Genomic DNA, 19,344 nt, shown 5'->3' on the forward strand with positions numbered 1-19,344 from the left:
GACAGGGTCGCATACTGTAGCTCAGGTTAGCTCGAACTCAGAACATACCCCAGGGTATGTTCAAGTGCCTAATCCTTCTGCTCCAACGTCCCCAAACGTCCTCAGTGCTAGGGTTATGAATGTGTAATAGTACTGTCAGCCCTCTTTCATTCTAACACATAGGAGACATTTTTCATGCATAGCGGTGGGCACTGTAGCCCCTGCTCAGCCCCTGAGGGTGACTGTATGAGCATTGACCACTTGGGGGCGCGTCTAGCTCTGGTTGCACCGGCAGGTGGAGACCATCAGAGGGCGCTGCGGTGCTTGTCACACGGGCTCAGTGACAAACTGGGATTATTTCTCTGGACATTCCAGAGGAGAACGCATTGATCCTGGTCAGCGCCAAAAAACCCAGAGCCAGGGCTGGGAACTAATGTGGGGGATGAAGGGATGAAGCAAAATAAAACAAAATTAGATCCTTGGCTGAGCCTCCCGGCACAGTCAAGGATGAGCCTGGATGTGTGGTGACACTGACCGTCCATCCCCATTCCCGCCAGTGACACCAAGGTGGTCGAGGTGGAGAGGAATATTAGTAAATTGTGAACATCTACAATGGATGTTTCCCATTCGTCATATTTTCCCTTCCTCCAGATCCTTCTCACCTCTGCCCACTTAACTTCATATTTTCTCTGTGTCTTGCACACTCCCTCTCTCTCTTCCTCCGTCTCTCTCCCCCCTCTTTCTCTTCCTCTTTCCCTCCCTCTTCCCAAATGTGGTTAGCACCGTCTAACGCAAAATTTGACGGCATAGCAGAAAGGCACGGGGAGCTCTCTGCTGCTCTGGCCTGCGAGGTCTGGCAAACCTGCTGCCCCATCTGGAGCCCTGTGTTCCACTTTATCTTCCCCACGGCACTGATGAGGTCTCAGCCCTGCAGGAACCCACCCCACCCCTCCAGGCTGGATTAAAGTTTGTTTGCATTCCCAACTCACATCCAGATTCTATGGAAACTATTTATGGGTTGCTTGCATGAGGCTGGAGTTTGGGTTGGCTCCCCTCGTGTCAGCTGCGGAGTAACTTCCTGACCCACTTTGGACAGGTTACTTTCACTGTTTTTTTTAACCGCTATTGGCAGGACTCGGGTTATTTCAGAACCTTTTGCAGTCAGGCAGAGGCTCTACCACTGAGCCACCCCCAGCCCCTCACTGGGGGATTCTAGGCAGGGGCTCTACCACTGAGCCACCCCCCAGCCCCTCACTGGGGGATTCTAGGCAGGGGCTCTACCACTGAGCCACCCCCCAGCCCCTCACTGGGGGATTCTAGGCAAGGGCTCCACCACTGAGCCACACCCCAGCCCCTCACTGGGGGATTCTAGACAGGAGCTCTACCCCTGAGCCACGCCCCAGCCCCTCACTGGGGAACTCTAGGCAGGGGCTCCACCACTGAGCCACACCCCAGCCCCTCACTGGGGGATTCTGGGTAATCCTCTACCACTGAGCCACACCCCAGCCCCTCACTGGGGAACTCTAGGCAGGGGCTTCACTGCTAATCGTACAATCCACCATTTATAGTGTATGACTCAGTAGCTTTTGGTAGAGTTGTGTGATGCTAGCCCCACTGTAGACGGCATGGAGACTTGAGCCCTGTGTACGGAAACCCTGCTTCACCTGCGACAGTTGGTGTTTATGGTCCTGAATTCTGAAGGGGATGGAGCGCAGCCTCCTCCTCTTCCCCGTTGGGAAAGTTTGGTAAAGAACAAAGCCTAAACTGGGCATTGAGGTGCATCCTGTAATCGTAGAGCCTGGAGACTGGGGGCAGGGAGACCAGGAGTTCAAGTCCAGGTTAGTCTACCTAACAACCTTTATGGGAAATAAATAAATAAATAACGAACAAAATGACAAAAAAACCCAACAACTCAGCAGCATGATTGCTTTGAAGATCAGAACGAGAACGATAGAAAGAGGAAAGCATAGAAACAGAGATAAAGGACAGAAAGATGGGAGAATTGCCAGAGCAAAAGAAGGCGAGGCCAAGAGGGACAAAGCTGGACTAACGAGAGTCATGGAAAGTAAACGTCAGTTTTGGCGTCGGGAGTGGTGCGCTGGAGTGTAACTGAGTGACTCAGCACACTGTGGAGCCGGCTTTTGAGAAGGAGAAAAAGGCAGGCGGAGGCCGAAAGTACAAAATAGGTGTTTTAATTGAAATTTTTATAAAAGGGCAAAAAGTGTGTCAGGGGACCCAGGACCGGACCAGGCCAGGCCCCAGGCGCTAGGAGGAGGAGCAGTGAAAGGCACCCCTTGTGTCCATCCATCCTACGTGCAGGCTGTCTGACCTCCTTGCTCAGGAGCAGGCTAGAGGGAGGCAGGCGCGCTCTGGAAGCTCCCGGTGCGCTGGGTAGTGCAGTGCGGGTGGAATCGGAGGCTAGGGGCAGGCGCTCAGGCCCGGGGTCGCGCAGGCGCACAGTGGTGCGGCTGGTGTGTGGGTGCAAATCCGGGACCGCAGATACAGCGGAACGAACCATCAGTGTTGACGCAGCGCGAATTGATGCAAAGTGGGGAGGTTCCCTCAGCCTCGTCACACTCGTTGATGTCTGGGGGAGGGGGCAGGAAGGAATGAGGAGCCCATCTCCCCGGCCTTTTGAGGTAGAGGACCACGGAGGTCCAGCGTTTCTAGGGAATGCAACGCATCACTTGCTACCTGCTGGCTGTGTGAGCCTGACCGGGTGATATAACATCTCTGCGCCTTGGCCTGCCAAACGGAGGGGCTGGGCCTTGGGAGAGCACTGGCCTAGCATGCATCAAGGCCCAGGCTCCTCCCCTTCCACAGCAAAACAAACAAAACAACGTCTGCAGGATTCTCCTGTTCAGTCCAGCCCCACCCCGAGCAAGAGTTAGTTTACTCTCCGTAGGCTGGTCCAGCCCGTGTCTGTAACGAGGCCCCTTCTCGGAGGTCCCTCAGCGCCGTCTGGTCAGGCTTGCTTTCATCTTACCCTTCCCTCCCTGCCTCCCCTCCTCACCCACGCAGGACATGCGCGCGATGTCCAGGCGGTAGCCATCGAAGCAGTCACACGTGAAGCCTTCGGGGACGCGCACACAGCGGCCGTGGGCGCAGCCGTCCAGGACCCCGCACTCCTCGGCCTCCAGGCCCTCGTAGGGCTCAGACAAGGCTCCTGCGGAGGCCACAGGTGGCGGATGACTGGGCATCTCTGCTTAGGCCTCCTTCCTCCCGGCTTCCCGGGCTGTGTGGGGCGTTCCCAGGCTGTGTGGGTCTCTTCCCTGTCCGTCCCTCCCGCTCCCTGGCTGAAGGGGGCGCTCTGGCAAGACCGTTCAAGTTCAGTTCCCCTCGGTTTGGCTGCACAGCCCAGGCTAGCCTCAAACTTGCAGCGGTCGTCCTGCCTCTGCCTCTGCCGAGTGCTGGCTGGCCCTGTATGCCTCTTGCGTTTTCTCTCAGCATCCCCCTTCTTCCCTTGGTCTCTCTGACCCGATCCGCTCACCTGTATAGCCTCCACGCTCGGAGGACTCCTCAGGCTCTGGGAAGGAGCCTCGGGTGTCCCTGGACCGGTAAGACCAGCCAGTGCCTCGGCTAGGTGGAGCGGGAGCCTCAGACTCGGCGTAGGGGCCGCCGTCGTCCTCAAAGTCCGGCATGTCGAAGGGTGGTGCGCCGTAAGGGGCCTCCCGGCGGGCAAAGGGTCCAGGAGGGGGCGGGTAGGGGTCGTAGGGGAGCACAGGCGGCGGATACAGATCCGGTCCGTACGGGAGACCCTGGTAAGGCGGGCCTATATCTGGGCCGTATTCATAGGGCAGTCCAAAGCCTCCGGGGCGCGGCGGGCCGTAGGCGGGGGGCCGCAGCACATTGCAGAGAGCTTCGAAGTCATCTGTGAACGGGAGCCAGGCTACCACGACCAGGCCCCACCACTCGGGGACCTTCCCCTGGTGGCAGGGCTCCGAGAGGCCTGGGGGAGGGCCGGGAAAGCCTGGGGAGGGTGCGGGGCTGGAAAGGCAGGATCAGGGCTCTTGCTAGCACAGCTGACTTTCCAGGCCGATTCTGGGATTCTGAGATGCTGGGATCCAGGGTCCTCAGACGGCAGCTAAGAGTCAGCTCTAAGGTGCTGGAATTTGGGGGACCGGTAGGAGCTGGGGCTAGGAACCCCTGGCTGGAGAGTCAATGGGCGGGTTGACCATGGTGATTGAAGCCTGGCAGTGGGGGTGGGGAGCCTGGGTCTCTGCGATCTGGAGGAATGGAGCCTGGAGGTTTGGGCTCATGTTCTGACAGAGTTAGAAGGAGGGGGTCAGATATCTTTGGGGCTGTGTTGGAGTCTTGGTACTCGTGTGTCAGGGCCCAAGGCAATGGTTGTCAGCAGCTGTTCCTGACAGTCTACAGGGCAGGACGGAGCCCGTGGGCAACGGCTATTGGGGTCTGAGGGGCCTGGAGTATGGAGAGGGCTGTCTTGCAGGTCATGTCTAGAGGGTCAGGAATTGAAGACGAGAGACCCACAGCTGACAGGGCTGCCCCTTCGGGAGCCGCTGATTCAGGCCCTGAGAGGTCTGCCACTGACGCTTCCAAGCCTCCAGGACTGTGACCAAGGCTTCAGGACAGGTTGCAGCGCAGGTAAAGTTTTCAAGAGGACCTTTAAGGGGAGGCCTAGGGCCATACACTACCTGAGTCCTGGGCAGGGCAGAGCGCGCAGTCCATGCCCCAGGCTTCGCCGTAGAGGCAGCAGCACTCTGTGTAGGTGGCCTGCCTGTCTAGCCGTGGGCGGCTGCAGACCAGGTCGGGGCCCACTTCCTGCCAGCACACTCCCAGGTTGTCATCTGTGGGCAACGGCAGGTGTCAGAGCCTCCCACACACACCCAGCTCCCCTCTCCAGAAATGTGAAACATCGTTTTCCTTCCCCGAGTATTGGTTTTAGTTTGGTTTATGGGATGGTGAGGCTGGCCCGGAACTTGCGGTCCTTCCCAAGCAAGCTGGGATCACAGGTGTGCACCTGAGCCTTGTTTAAATGAAGTCTCAAAGTTTAAGGGCTTTCGTAGGAACAGAAAATGGGTAAAGAGAATTTGGAGTCAAGGACCAAAGCCAAGAAGGGGAGACCCACAAAGAGTGCGTGTGAGAGAGAAAGACTTAGGACAGGTGACAGGCTTAGAGACGGTGAGACAGGGAGGGGAGACACACACAGAGGGAAAGCCGAAGAGCGAGTGAGGCAGAGCGGGCCTGCACGCCTGTCACCGAGAGGCTGAGATAAGAATTCAAGCGACTCCACGGTGAGAATCTGCATGTGAAGCGGGAGAGAAAATGGAAGACTGACCAAAACTTTCGCCTTCAGCCACCAGAAGAGTGGTGACTCCTATAACCACAGACCTGTGACCTCAGCAATTAGAAGGCTGGGGCAGAGAATTTCCACGAGTTCCAGGCCAGCCTGGACAACAAAATAATAGTAATTTTGGAGGAAAAAAAAAAAAGTAAAACAGTTTATGCCAGGCACTGTGGCTCACGGCTTAAATCCCGGAGCCCTGGGTACAGAAGTAGGAGGGTCCTTTATGAGTTCCAGGCCAGCCTGGGCTACGCAGCGAGACACTATCTCAAACAAACAAACAAAACTAGCAAAAAGTCAGACTTCGCTGGGCCGGCAGCTGGGGGCGTGGCCCTGGAGGCGGGGGGGGGGGGGGGGGAAGCAGGCGGAGGGAGGGCTGGAGGGGCGGGGAGCCGGGGGTGGAGCTGGGCGGGCCGCGGGCGGGGTTACCGAGGCTCTGGCTCTCGTTGGACACGCAGCGTCGCCGGGAGCCGTCCAGCACCAGCGGGGGCTCGCAGGTACAGTGGTAGGAGCCCACCGTGTTGACGCAACGGCCCCCTTCACACGCTGGCTCCTCGTCCGCGCATTCGTCGTTATCTGGGGAGGCATGGGGGCGGGGACGGGGGCTGTGACCAGGATGAACTCCCTTTCACATTCCCCCAGCTCCCTGACGGGTGATGGATGCAGTCTAGACTGCGGAAGGACTTCCTGCTGGCATGGCTCCATTCCTGTTTGGGGCTGGCGCGGCCGGGGGTGAGGGGTGCGGTGGGGGCGGGGAGAAGGGGGCGCATACCAATGCATTCCAGCCTTTGCGCGTGGTAGTAGAACCCGTTGCTACAATAGCAAGAGTAGCCTGGGGCCGTGTTCACGCACACTCCGCTCTTGCACACCTGGTCCTGGAAGAGCTGGCATTCATCCACGTCTGCAGGAAAAGGTGGAGGGAGGTGAGGGCAGGGGTGGCTGGTGTGATCTGCGGGAAGCCGGTCACAACGGAGGGACACAGTAATGGCACCCAGAGGGAAAGGGAACCACAGGGCAGGTTGAGGCAAGAGGTGCTGGAAAGAATCAGAGAGAGACAGAAGATGGAGCCAGGTGTGTCGGAGCCTGCATGTGATCCCAGTAGTCAGGAGGTGGAGGCCGAAGTTTGAGGTTAGCCTCTGCTACATAGCAACGCCTTGGCTAATCTGGGCTACCCGACCCTGTACCCAAAAACACAAATTAAAGAGGAGAAAAGAAAAGGAAGGAGCACCAGGTGGCCGTGTACACCTTTAATCTCAGCACCCAGGAGGCAGGCGCAGGCGGATCTCTGAGTTTGAGGCCAGCCAGGGCTACACAGAGAAACCCTGTCTCGAAAAACAAAACAGATAGAAAAGGAAAAAGAAAGGAGCAAGAAATTGAGTGTCTGACATGTTTGAGGCCAGTCTGGACCACTAGTGAGATACCCTCAAAAACAAACAAACAAACAAATAAATAAATAAATAAGGGAGGAAGGAAGCGGCAGAGTGAGCCGGAGCTGGGCCTAGGGGCGGAGGATGGGTGGGGTTGAACTCTGGCCTTACCTCTCCGTGCACTCAGGTCACTGGGCACCAGGTAGCCGCGGCCGTGAGGACACAGTGACTGGTATTCAGCTGCACAGAGAAGCAAGGATGAATCCAGCCATCAGGCCCCAGTGCCTGTCGGAGCTCACTGGCTCTAGCCCCCTACCAAGCACTAAAGCCCAGAGCAGTCAGCACCCGTTTCTCAGTTTCACGCCCAGTGGTGCCTACCTGGCGGCTGATGGCTCACACTTGTCCCGGCAGCACCCATCACTCAACCCTAGGTCTATCGGTAACTCCTTTCCAGCCTCCATGTCTCCACATCCCCACCCAGAGCTTGAGCCCGCGCCCCCCACGGCCCATGCCCACCTGTCTCGGTGCCCGGGCACTGCTGGATACGGCAGCCGCTGCCCCAGCCTTCGCCCACAGTACAGCAGCATTCCTGCCACGTCACATTCCGTGCCAAGATGTTGTCACAGGCGTCTGGGGCCGCCGTGTCAAAGTAGCACTCTCGCCTCCCACTGCTCACAGGGCCCTGCCGGGGAGGGCTGGGTCTTCGGGGTGGGGGTGGGGGTGGAGGCCTGGCTGGAAGACTGGGGCTGGCAGGTGCGTGGGGCTGGGAGCCTGGAAACGTGCCTGAAGAAACAGATGACGTTAGGTAGGCTCCCACGTCAGCGATGGGGGAAACAGGCCTCGAGGGTCCCAGCCGTCAACAAGACCGCATGCTTTGGGGACAGGGGACAGACAAAGTCTCCTATAGCTCAGGAGGACTCTGGGTTCCAGAGCCTCCTGCCTCCACCTCCCCAGGGCTAGGATTTTAAGTGTGCCCCATAACACCCAAAACTAGGGCCTGTGAACGCTCGGCGAGGACTTTACAACCTGAATAGTAACATAATTATGAGCATTGTGGGGGGGGGGGTTGTTTTTGTTTTGTTTTCTCTTTTTCTTCCTCTCCCTCTTTGGTTTTTCAGTTTCTCTGCGTAGCTCTGGCTGTCCTGGAACTCATTATGAAGACCAGGCTGGCCCTGAACTCACAGATCTGTCTGCCCTGGCTGTTAAGGGCCACCACCAGACTTCACGCTGCTTTGTTCTAATCAGTATTGTTTAGTAGGCTAGTCTCGCCAGGAACTCTCAGAGATCCTCCTGCCTCACCCTGTAAGTGCTGGGATTGCAGGTGTGAGGAGGTGAGCCACCATGCCCAGCCTCATTCTGGCCGCTCACTCTCTCCCATCACTTCTGTATCCTTTGCCTCACAGTCTCACCCTCGCCAGCTGCAGGACAGGTGGGGACAGGTGATTTCTTGTGCTTTCTGTGTGCCATTCTGGGTCCAGGCTGGCCTTGAACTCACAGAGCCCTGCCTGCCTCAGCCTACCAAGTACTGGGACTAAAGGTGGCTAGCACCTTTAGTGGGCCTCGAGTCACTGGTTTCAGATTCTTGACTGAAACTGGTCTGTGCTGCTGCATGTCCTGAGGAAACATCCAGCCGCCTAAACGCCTAAAGCAACTGCCTGGAGGTTAGTGAGGCACACCTTCTGGCTATGTCTGACAGCCTTTCCAGAAAGGACTTCCAGAAGACCCATGGCAGCCTCCAGGGGGGGCAAGGCCCGGACTGAGTACAAAGCCTTTTCTCATGCTGGCCTGGGTATCTCCTTTCCCCCTTTGGTCTTGCAAGTCTCTAGGCCAGTCCAGATTTCTCCATCCTGTCATTAACGAGGGATATCTCTGTCTCTTCATTAAAAATTTCCCCCCTACAACTGGGGATTGAATACAGGGCCTTGTGCATACCAGGCAAGATCTTTATTGCTGAGCCACACCCCAGCCCCTCACTGGTGGGGATTCTAGGCAGGGGCTCCACCACTGAGCCACACCCCAGCCCCTCACTGGGGGACTCTAGGCAGGGGCTCCACCACTGAGCCACCCCCCAGCCCCTCACTGGGGAATTCTAGGCAGGGGCTCCACCACTGAGCCACACCCCAGCCCCTCACTGGGGGACTCTAGGCAGGGGCTCTACCCCTGAGCCACACCCCAGCCCCTCACTGGGGGATTCTAGGCAGGGGCTCTCCCACTGAGCCACACCCCAGCCCCTCACTGGGGGATTCTAGGCAGGGGCTCTACCACTGAGCCACACCCAGCCTTTCACTAATGGGGTCTAGACAAGCACTCTGCCACTGAACTATGTATGCATCCAGCCATCTTTTACTTTTGATTTGAGACAAGGAGGCCTCACGAAGTGGCCCAGGTTGTCAGTGAACTCACTTTGTAGCCTTGAACTTTCAGTCCCACCTCAGCGTTTGACTACGCCTCCCTGCTTACACTGTGTTGCCAGTGCACAGCAAGGGCCTAGACATGTCGACTGCTTCTATCTACACGCCACAAGAAGGAATCCAACAGAGCCACGTCAGGACCTAATGTCCACGCCAGAGACCGCAGCCTGCAACTCAGCTTGCCCGCATGTTTCATCCCGTGTGTGCTAAGGGTGTTTGCGTGTTTGTTTAACGAGGTAGCATTCAGGGTTGGGCTGTGGCTCCGTTGGCAGAGGACTTGCCTAGCACACACAAAGACCAGGGTTCTCACACGCATAAGCCAGGCGTAGCGGGGTGCACGCCTAGGATCCCAGCACTTAGTAAAAGGCAGGAGGATGGGCTGTTCAGAGTCATCTCAGCTACACAGAACTTGTGGCCAGCCTGGGCTACATGAGACCCCATCTGGAGAAAAACAATGACCGGCAAAAGGGCTTGCAGGGCCTCTCAACCTGTGGGTCGTGACGCCTTTGGGGCTCACATAGCAGTTACTATAATATCAGATATTCACAGTATGTTCATAGGAGTAGCAAAATCACAGTCATGAAGCAGCCACGGAATAAGGCCATGGTCGGGGTCACCACAGCATGAGGACCCGCGTCAAAGGATCCCAGTGTTAGGGAGGCTGAGAACTGCTGCCTGAGTGGGAAAAGGCACTTCTCGTGGAAGCAGGACAACTTGAGTTCAGTCCCAGGGACACGTGTACCGGTGGAAGGAAAGAACAAAGTTGTCCTCTGACCTCCACATGTCTACACGCATGTACACATCATGTCATACACATCACATTCTACACAAGAATAAAAATTAAAGGCTGGAGAGATGGGTCCGTGGCTTGCTGCTCTCACGAAGGAATCAGATCCCTCACACCCGTGTGGCCTTCTGGGGCACTCACACAGACTTGCACGGACATACCCACTCTCCGAACACACATTAACAAAAAATAAAGAACTTTGTGGAACCCTTTTAAAAACGGAAGTAAATAATTAAAAGCTTCAAAGAAATATGAAAAAAGTAATAGCATTTCACCGATGGATATCAACAGGTACACGCACACACACACGCACACACACGCACACACACACACACACACACACACACACACACACAGTTTCCCCACAGGACCAGCAGGCCTTGGTTAAGCAATCACTTGAGTCTTACCGGCAGAAGTCCGTGGGGGCACGCAGCGTCCAGTCATGGGGTCGAACTCCTCAGGGCTGGTGGGGCAGACACACAGGAAGGAGCCTTCAACGTTTTCACACAGTGCGGAGCCACACACACCCTGCAGGGTCTCACACTCGTCCACATCTGTGAACAGGGGGCACAGGAAGAAGGGGCCCATGTTATAAAGTTCCGCGGTTCAGCGGGGCCGGAGAGACGGCTCAGCAGTGAAGGGCGCGGCTGCCCTTGCTCAGGACCCCCAGCGCCGTTCCCAGCGCCCCCTCGGTGTGGACAGGTCCTGGAGAGCCGCTGCCCTCTTCCGGCCTCTGCAGGAACTGCATGCATGTGGTGCAGATGAACACTAAGCACATGAAATAAATCCCCAGACATAATGGCTCTCTGTCTGTCTGTCTCTTACAGCTACATGGGTGTATGTCTTTTAAGGCAGGATCTCACTGTGTAGCCCTGGCTCACATGTAGACCAGGCTGGCCTTAAAACTTGTGCCAACCCTCCTGCTTCTGCCTCCTGAGTATGAGGATTACAGACATGAGCCAACACTGCCAGCTTTTTGTTCTCATTGTTTCATTAAAACAAACAAAAACACAAATCCACTGGGGGGGGGTGGCGCACACCCATGATCCCAGCAGGTGGGAGGCAGAGGCAGGCGATCTGAGTTCTAGGCCAGCCTGATCTACAGAGTGAGTTCTAGGATAGCCAGGTCTACACAGAGAAACCCTGTCTCAAAACAACACAAAACCAAAAAACAAAATAACCCCCCCCAAGAAAACCTCAAACCAATTCTTTCCCCACCCAAAAAATAATAATAAGTTTTACTCTTAAACCCAGGATGGTTTGTAATCCTTGCATAGCCCGGGCTGCCCTCACACTTGTAGCAATCCTCCTGCTTCAGTCTCCTCGGGGCTGGCATTAGAAGCATGCGCCATAACACCTGGCTCACAATGTAAACTTTTTTTAAAAGGTGTGTGTGTGCCTGTTTGTATGTGTGCCCTGTTCGTGGCTGCAGTGGAGACAGACGATGGTGTTCGGCCCCGGGAACTGGATTACAGATGGTTGTGAGCCACCAGGTGAGTTCTGGGAATGGAACTCAGGAGCCCTCTTAGCTGCCGCTCTCCATCCCCAGAGTCGGTCCTTCCTAACAGCAGAGACTGCTGTTGCCTTTTCTTCTGGTGGGGAGCCTAACGTCTCCTCGGGAAGTTCTCTGAGCTTCCAAGTCTGCATCACAAATGCAGCCACATCTGCACTGGGGCGGAACCAATCAGTTCCCGCAGTTCCGGGTCAGAGGCAGGCAGTGACCTCATCAGCCGCCCAAAGCCAATCTTGAGGCTCCTGGGTCTCCTTAGCTAGACAGCTGCCAGCCCAGACAGAGCCAGGACCACCTGTCACTGCCCAAACACAAACCCAGCAGAGGGAGACAGACAGCTTTGCTGTGGTTCTTGGCTCCAGGCACATCTGTGTTCACGGCCTTTGCCATTTTAACCCCTTCCTCTCCTCTTCCCCCCATGACAGGATTTCTCTGTGTAGCCCCGGCTGTCCTGGAACTCACTCTGTGAGCTGGCTCAGGAGGTAAATGCTCTCTCTTGATGCCCAGCCTAATGACCTAAGTGTGATCCCCAGGGACCCACGGGGTAGAAGGAAAGGACAGAGTCCCCCCGGTTTTCTGCCCTCCACATGCACTGGGCCTCTAATTAAGACATCTGTAAAGGCGGAGAGGATTCCGCTTAATGACGTGTAGAAGAGGATTGGCTCACAGCCGGGCTTCCAGCACTCAGGAGACAAAGGCGGGAAAATCACCGCAGGATGAAGTGCAGCCGGGTCGATGGAGCAACTTCATTAAGAAAAAAATAAATATTAGGGGCCAGAGAGATGGCTCAGTGGTTAAGAAAACTATCTGCTCCTTCAAAGGACCCGGGTTCAAATCCCAGAACCCGAATGGTGGCTCACAACTGTCTGTAATGCCAATTCCAAGGGATCTGACACTTTCACACTAATGCGCATGCAATAAAAATTAAATAAATTATTTAAAAAAATAAATTTTAACACTCACACAAAACAAACCTAACTGAAGCAACTGAAGCCAGGCATGGTGGTGCACACCTTTAATCCCAGCACTCAGGAGGAAGAGGCAGGCAGATCTATGAGGCCAGCCTGGTCTAAAGAATAAGTTCCAGAACAGCCAGGGCTACACAGAGAAACCCTCAAACAAAACAAAACAACATAACAACAAAAACTAATTGAGGGGCTGGAGAGATGGCTCATTGGTTGAGAGCCGTGACTGCTCTTGCAGAGGACCCGGGTTCAATTCCCACCACCCACATGGTGGCTCACATCCAACTATAACCCCAACTATGCCCTCTTCTGACCTTCCTGGGCGCCAGGCACAAACATGGTGCATATAAAAATCTGCAGGAAAACCACCCATAAAATAAAATGACTAAATCTAAAAACAAAAACCCAGAAGCTAACTGAGTAAGGTTCCCTTCATTTGATCCTTTCTGTTTGGGGTCAGGATCATGCCCTGTCAGCGAGGCCCTCGTTTTTTGCCTCCCAAAAGCTGGCATTGCGGGAGTGCGCCACCACGCCTGTCTCTGCAGGACAGTTTTAACTGGTGTGTCTCGGAACTTAGGTACCGGAAACTAAATCCTGCAAGCGCAGAGCTCACATTTCTCTAGGCAATGTGCAGAAGGGCAGGGCTGGACCGAGCTCCTCCCGCTGTGGTCTCGCCCAGCCCCGCTGTGCTCCCTTACCCACGCAGTGACGCCCGTCCCGTGCGCCCTCGTAGCCCTGGTCACAGACGCACTGGAAGGAGCCGGGCAGGTTCTGGCACATGGCGTGGGCGCCGCAGAAGGACCGGTTCCGGCACTCGTCCACGTCTGCAAGCGGCGGCAGGCCGTTTAGTGAGGTCATCCCAAACCCTGAGTCCCCTCGCATCCCACCTGCCGCAGGAACACCCACCTTGGCACCCGCCCCCGGGCGTGGGCTGATAGCCAGGGTCGCAGGCTGGCATGCAGCGGTAGGAGCCAGGCGTGTTCTCACAGCGCTGGGCGCCGCAAATCGCGGAGCCGTACTCTCGACACTCGTCCACATCTGCCAAGAGTGAGGGAGGGGCAGCCGGGAGAGTCAGAGGCCCGAGGTAGGGCTCCAGGTGCCGCTTTCAGTCCTAAGACGGAGAGGCCCCGAGCCTGGGATTCGAGGAGACTCGCGGCCCTTCAGCCCTTCCTGCCAGTTCTCAAACAGGCCCCGCGTCACACTGTTCTCCCCGGCAGGTATGTCCCCGCAGGGGCGTGCACCGCATGGACCCTGACCCTCGGTTCACTGGCAGATCAGACAAAAGCCCACGTACTCAGCCACACTGCGGGATAGATAGCCTTCCCCCAATGTCCGACACATCTGCCCATTTCTTTTTTGTTGAGAATTTCACATGAGTATTTACATCATTTCCACTCATTCTTCTCCGTGCTCGAATTAACCCCCTGACCCCTTTCGGATGGATTGGTTGATTGGCAAGGTATCACTATGTAGCCCTGGCTGGCCTGGAACTCATTATGTAGACCAGGTTGGCCTTGAACTCAGAGATCTGCCATCCTCTGCCTCCCCAGATCTGAGCCTGAAGCTATATACCACCATGCCCAGCTTATTTTTCTTCAGTTTTGTTTTGTGTTAGGGCCAGTCTCACGTGGGTCAAGCTGGCCTTGAATCCGACGTAGACAAGGATGACCTGACACCATCCTCTGCCTCCCAGTCACTGTGGCTGTAGGATTGATGCCTCCACAACCTTCTGGTCTCTTTTCGAAGCTAGCATTTTTTATTTAGGCTCTCATGGCACATTCAAGGCAGGCACCCTGCCAGCTGGGGGACATTCGCGGGCTCGTGTCTTCATTCTTAAACCTGACTTCAAACTGAACACGGTAGCATGGCACTTGTAATTTAGCACTCGGGAGCCAGAGTCAGATGTTCTGGCGCATGACTAGAACTCAGCACTGGGAAGGCTGAGGCAGGAGGATTGCTGCAAGTTCCAGGCAAGTGTAGCCTACAAGAGCGAATTCCAAGCCAGCTGGGGCTACACACCTGCACGCCTGCACATATACACAGAGACTCAAAACAAACAAACAAGTTGAAGGCCGGCCTGGACCACACAGCAAGACACTGTCTCAACAAAACAACAACCTACACATTGTGTCTATAAAATTATCAATGCGCAGTGACCGTCCTGCAAGGCAAACTCCACACCAATTGGGGGGGGATTTCTCCGTGTCAAAGCAGCAACAGCACCTGCTACACAGAAAGGGCCCCAGAGTTGTCTGTGGAACGATGCCTGAATGCATTTACAAAATCACACCCTATATCAGCTCAGTGAGGGCAGGGGTTTTCTTGGGCTCATTTCCTGCTGTGGCCCCCATGTCTGGTGCCCAGTGGCTGCTTGCTGAAGTCTTCGTCATGATTACGATCTTAGGAAAGGGGGCCCTCCTGAGTCAGGGGTTCAGCCACCAGAAAGGGAAATGCAGCTTACAACAGAAAATGCTGCTCCGTAGGGCATCCCTTCCCTCAAAATGCATAGGGCAATTCGGTAAGCGGAGGGAGGGCTTCCAGCTTGCCCTGATTCCTGAGGAGAGAGCCCCAGCCCCGTAGGAAACCCCACACCCACAGCAGTGGCTAATTTCCACCAGAGAACAGTGAACGGAGAAAGAGCGCGTTGGCAAGGGACCTCTCTCTACAGGTTTTCGAGACCGGGCGTTTCTCTTCTGGGTCCCAGGGGAACAGACTCCAACAACAGGCCACAGATTTGGGGGCCTCTGTCTTACCGTCACAGGTGCCCTCAGGACCAGGGTGGTAACCAGGATCGCAGTCCCGCACGCAGCGGTAGGAGCCCGGAGAATTTTCACAGCGCTGAGACCCGCACAGGGCAGGGCCCCGTTCACGACACTCGTCGATGTCTGAGGACAAGGTAGGGAGGTTACAGGAGCGAAGCGGGGGAGTCAGGAGGGAGAAGCAAAGGGGAGGGTAAGGAGGAAAGGGCAGGAGAGGAGACAGGAAGGCAGGAGAAACAGGGAAGCGGCAGGATGAGGCCTCTCACCGAGGCAGGAGGCAAGGTCTGGACCGGCCCGGTGTCCAGGAGGGCAGATGCACTCGAAGGAGCCGTCAGTGTTGGCGCAGATGCCGCTCTGGCAGAGGTCCTCCTCGCTGCACTCATCCACATCTGCAGGACAGGGCATCCTCGACCCGGCCACCTCCTCCCAACATTCCTAGCCACACCCCCAGTGCTCCCAAACCTCCAATCTGCTTCAGGCCCCGCCTTTTCGTGCAAGCCCCGCCTCCTCTCTGAGGTCTTGACCTCAATCATGACCTGGCTGACTCCAACTTTTCCTGACAGGGCCTGCCGCCCCCAGGCCTCCCCAAAGCGCCACCCCAGTGATTCAAAATGTAGATTTTCCCCTAAACCCGCCAAAAAATTCAGGGTCCCCTTTCCGCCCTCTTCCTCTTGTCCCTCCTTTTCCTGCTGTAAGTCCACCCACTCCACTCTCAGATACAGCCTGGGGCCTTACCCAGACACGACGCTCCTCGAGGTCCAGGCCGGTAGCCAGGGGCACAAGTGCAGGCAAAGGAACCGTCGGTGTTGAGGCACTCTCCGTGGGGGAAGCAGAAGTCGCCTTCCAGACACTCATTTATGTCTAGGGCACGCAAGAATCAGGGCTGTTGGTCCCCGGAGTAAATCCCGCCCGTGATGCCGACCCAGAGCGCAACCTTGAAGACTAAGTTACCCTGAGATCCATTGCTCTTAATCCACTTTACACCCCCAACGGGCTTTGCCCGAGACTCCCGACCCTACCCCCAGGCCCTCACACCGGTCAGCTGGCTCACCTGCACAAGGCCCGGGCAGGCCAGATGGTGCCCGGTACCCTGGCGCGCAGCTGCAGTGGAAGGAGCCTTCAGTGTTGGTGCACTGGCCGTGGGGACCACACGGAGCGCCTGAGCCGCACTCGTCCACATCTGTGGGAGCGAGGGGGGCTCAGAAGGGGTCCGCTGGAGCAGGGGGTGGTGGGAATGATGGGAGAGGGTCTTGAATGGAGGGCGGAACGTTCCAGGCTCAGGAGTTCCAGGCTCTGGGGATCTGAGGTCCCCTCTACCGGGGTTCCTGGGTCAGGGAAAGGGACTCTAGTTTGGCACTGGGGATCAGAAATTAACCAGGGCCAGGCTTAGTGGCGCAGGCCTGGAATCCCAGCACTCAGGAGACAGAGACGGGGGGATCTCTGTGAGTTTGATGCCAGCCTGGTCTACAAAGTGAGTCCAGGACAGCCAAGGCCACACAGCGCAAGCCTGTCTCACATAAACAAAACAAGACAAGCAAACAAAAAAGAAATGAACTGGGGTAAGGGATGAGTCGGGGTATTGTGACCTAGGATCATTGGATAAGATTCCACTGAACAAATGTGTTAAGGTCAGCTGGAGGGGTTGGAGAGGTGGCTCAGCGGTTAAGAGCACTGGCTGTTCTTCCAGAGGTCCTGAGTTCAATTCCCAGCTCATGACTGTGTAACTCCAGTACCAGGGGATCTGACACCCTCACATAGACATATATGCAGGCAAAATACCAACGCACATAAAATAATAATAAATGCATTTTTTAAAAGTCAGCTGAAATCAGAGGTTACAGCCTGATATGGGGGTGTCAGGGTCAAGGATCATGCACCTGATTAGGTTCCTGGGAGGAGATTCTGAGAAGGGGTGCAGACAGATGGTGACCCAGAGTGAAACCAGCCAGGAATGTAATTGTTTCGTTTTGTTCTTGGTTTGGTTTGTTTGTTGTTTGTTTTTGGTTAGGATCAAATGGCACAATCAAATTTAGGGTCCTGGGCCACGAAACATGAGGGTGCAGAAATGAATTGTTGCTGAGAGCCAGGCTCAGGCTGTCAGCAAGGGGCATCATCAGCACCAAAAGGCCCAGCTGAGCCACGTGTTCCTAGGCTACAGAGTCAGGAATCACCCAGGGTCAGGAATGTGGTCAAGTCGGGGGACTAGAGTCAGAGTCAAACTGGGGGGGGGGGGGGTCACGGTCCATGTAAAGGGATTGTGCTCCAGGTCCCAAATTTTGGGTCAAGTTATTTATGGTCATGGTTCAGGTCAAAGGTCAAAATCTGAGTGATCCTGGTTAAGACACAGGTCCCGGGTCCCAGCTGGACCTGATCTCACCCGTGCATCTGCCACGGTGCAGGTGGTGGCCAGCGGGGCAGGCCCGGCACTGGAAGGAGCCTGGCGAGTTCACACACTCCTGCCCAGGACACGCCAGGTGGTTCTCACACTCGTCCACGTCTGAAAAGCGGGGGAGAGTGGTCTTGAGGAAGCGGCCGCGTGCCTCCTCACCCGTCCACACTCCTCCCTCCCTCCCCGGCCTCACCCTCGCACTCGGAGCCAGCAGCATTGGGTTGGAAGCCGGTAGGGCAGACACACTTGAAGCTGCCTTCCGTGTTTTCACAACGGCCATAGGTGCAGGGCTCCGGGCTCCGGGCACACTCGTCCACGTCTGGGTGGAAGAGGCCAGGCAAGCTGAGGCAAAGGCCTGACCCCGTCCCCACAGCCACCCCCTCCGACTTCAACACTCCAGGCTGTGTTTACAAAATCTCACAGGAAGTCCACACTGGCCTTGAACTCACACCAATCCCATTCCCCTACCTCAGCCTCCTGAGCACTAAGATTACCGACAGAATGCACCATATTAACCAGCATTCCTGAGTTTTTTGTTTCTTGAGACAGGGTTTCTCTGTGTGTCCCTGGCTGTCCTGGAACTCCCTCTGTAGACCAGGCTGGCCTCGATCTCAGAGGCCTGCCTCCCTCCCTGCTGGGATCACAGGAGTGTGACACCACTGCCAGGCTGCATTCCACTCTCGAACCAGCCTTTGAGCCTTGCTCGGCTGCCACCTCCTTCCGGAAGGACAGAGCCAGATCCCATTCACACAGTTAACAGTCTCTCCAGCTGCTAGGGAGACCACGACAGTCCCCCAGCACAGAAACGTCACTCCAGATAGACGCTCAGCACGAAAGGCACGTGCATCAGGCTGGACCACCAGAGTCTGCGCCCCGGGACCCACATGACTCCGTAAGTTGTCCGCTGGCCTACACAGCGGCACAGGCCCACCGCCCCTCTCACACACACAGCCTGCATAAAACAAACAAACAAATAAATGCTTCTTTTTAAAACTTAAATAGGAGGTGGGGCAGACGTTGGTCATTGGTGGACACCCTCAACACCAGCAGTCGGGAGGCAGAGGCAGGCGGGTCTTGAGTTCAAGGCCCCTATGTGAGACAGAGGTGCACTCAGGGTCGGAAGAAAGGAAAGAAGACAGAATTCAGCCAGACCTGCCTGGCTTTCTCAACACCCCACTCACGTGGCCTCCGTCACAGAGCCCATCCTCAGTGAGGCCTCTCTCCTCCGAGTCACGGTACTGCAGACGCCCGCCCAGCACTCTCACCTTGGCAGGGGGCCCCTGGTCCTCGGGAGTGGAAGCCAGCTGGGCAGGCACAGTGGAATGAGCCCGCCGTGTTGTCGCAGCGGCCTGGCCCGCAGGGCGGAGGCTGCTGGGCACATTCATCCACATCCTCTTCACACGCCGAGCCGCGGAAGCCAGGCGGGCACACACAGCGGAAAGAGCCAGGCAGGTTTTCGCAGGCTCCGCGGCCGCACAGGCCTGGGCTCTGGATGCATTCGTCGACATCTGCAGAGAAAGGGCAAATCCCGGGGTCCCGGTGTGATTCCCCCCCCCCCACACACACATCATGCTACACTCTGCCCGGGGTTCCATCACTGTCTTTCCACCCTCCCTTCCTCCTCCTGCCTGTCCATCCTCCACCAACCCTGAGCTGTGGGGTTGGTTCCTGGAAGGCTGCCTCCTGGGTCCTCACGAATCGGGTTACATTGGTCTTCCTAGCTCAGCCCTCCCCTTCCCGATTGCTCACATCTCCGTCCCCGCTCCACCCCCTCCTCCATTCTCCATCCACTATCCAGCCCTTCTGTTTTCCATCACTTGGCCTCTCCATCCGATCCAGGTCCCTACCTTTGGCTTCCGGATGCTGGTCTGT

General features: G+C 56.3%; 1 protein-coding gene across 4 annotated transcripts in view; it reads right to left on the reverse strand.

Moving 5' to 3' along the window:
• Positions 1 to 2,155: 2,155 nt before the first annotated feature.
• Ltbp4 (latent transforming growth factor beta binding protein 4) overlaps positions 2,156 to 19,344 on the reverse strand; it is a 29,184-nt gene continuing 11,995 nt past the window's right edge. For 3 of the 4 annotated variants that reach the window (XM_021650652.2, XM_021650651.2, XM_021650654.2), the window contains 18 exons: positions 18,738 to 18,980; positions 17,666 to 17,791; positions 17,461 to 17,580; positions 16,135 to 16,263; positions 15,819 to 15,944; positions 15,350 to 15,472; positions 15,078 to 15,209; positions 13,231 to 13,362; positions 13,023 to 13,148; positions 10,257 to 10,403; positions 7,168 to 7,434; positions 6,823 to 6,891; positions 6,057 to 6,185; positions 5,714 to 5,860; positions 4,635 to 4,787; positions 3,470 to 3,850; positions 2,993 to 3,145; positions 2,156 to 2,566 (listed from right to left, as the gene is read on the reverse strand). In XM_021650652.2, the coding sequence (XP_021506327.1) occupies positions 2,412 to 2,566; positions 2,993 to 3,145; positions 3,470 to 3,850; positions 4,635 to 4,787; positions 5,714 to 5,860; positions 6,057 to 6,185; positions 6,823 to 6,891; positions 7,168 to 7,434; positions 10,257 to 10,403; positions 13,023 to 13,148; positions 13,231 to 13,362; positions 15,078 to 15,209; positions 15,350 to 15,472; positions 15,819 to 15,944; positions 16,135 to 16,263; positions 17,461 to 17,580; positions 17,666 to 17,791; positions 18,738 to 18,980 (2,858 nt within the window). In that variant the 3' untranslated portion in view covers positions 2,156 to 2,411. The remainder of the gene's footprint in view (positions 2,567 to 2,992; positions 3,146 to 3,469; positions 3,851 to 4,634; positions 4,788 to 5,713; positions 5,861 to 6,056; positions 6,186 to 6,822; positions 6,892 to 7,167; positions 7,435 to 10,256; positions 10,404 to 13,022; positions 13,149 to 13,230; positions 13,363 to 15,077; positions 15,210 to 15,349; positions 15,473 to 15,818; positions 15,945 to 16,134; positions 16,264 to 17,460; positions 17,581 to 17,665; positions 17,792 to 18,737; positions 18,981 to 19,344) is intronic. The other variant, XM_021650653.2, reaches the window with a different exon arrangement.

Source organism: Meriones unguiculatus, chromosome 14 (assembly GCF_030254825.1).
Source record: "Meriones unguiculatus strain TT.TT164.6M chromosome 14, Bangor_MerUng_6.1, whole genome shotgun sequence".
In the NCBI taxonomy this organism is placed as follows: Eukaryota; Metazoa; Chordata; class Mammalia; order Rodentia; family Muridae; genus Meriones; species Meriones unguiculatus.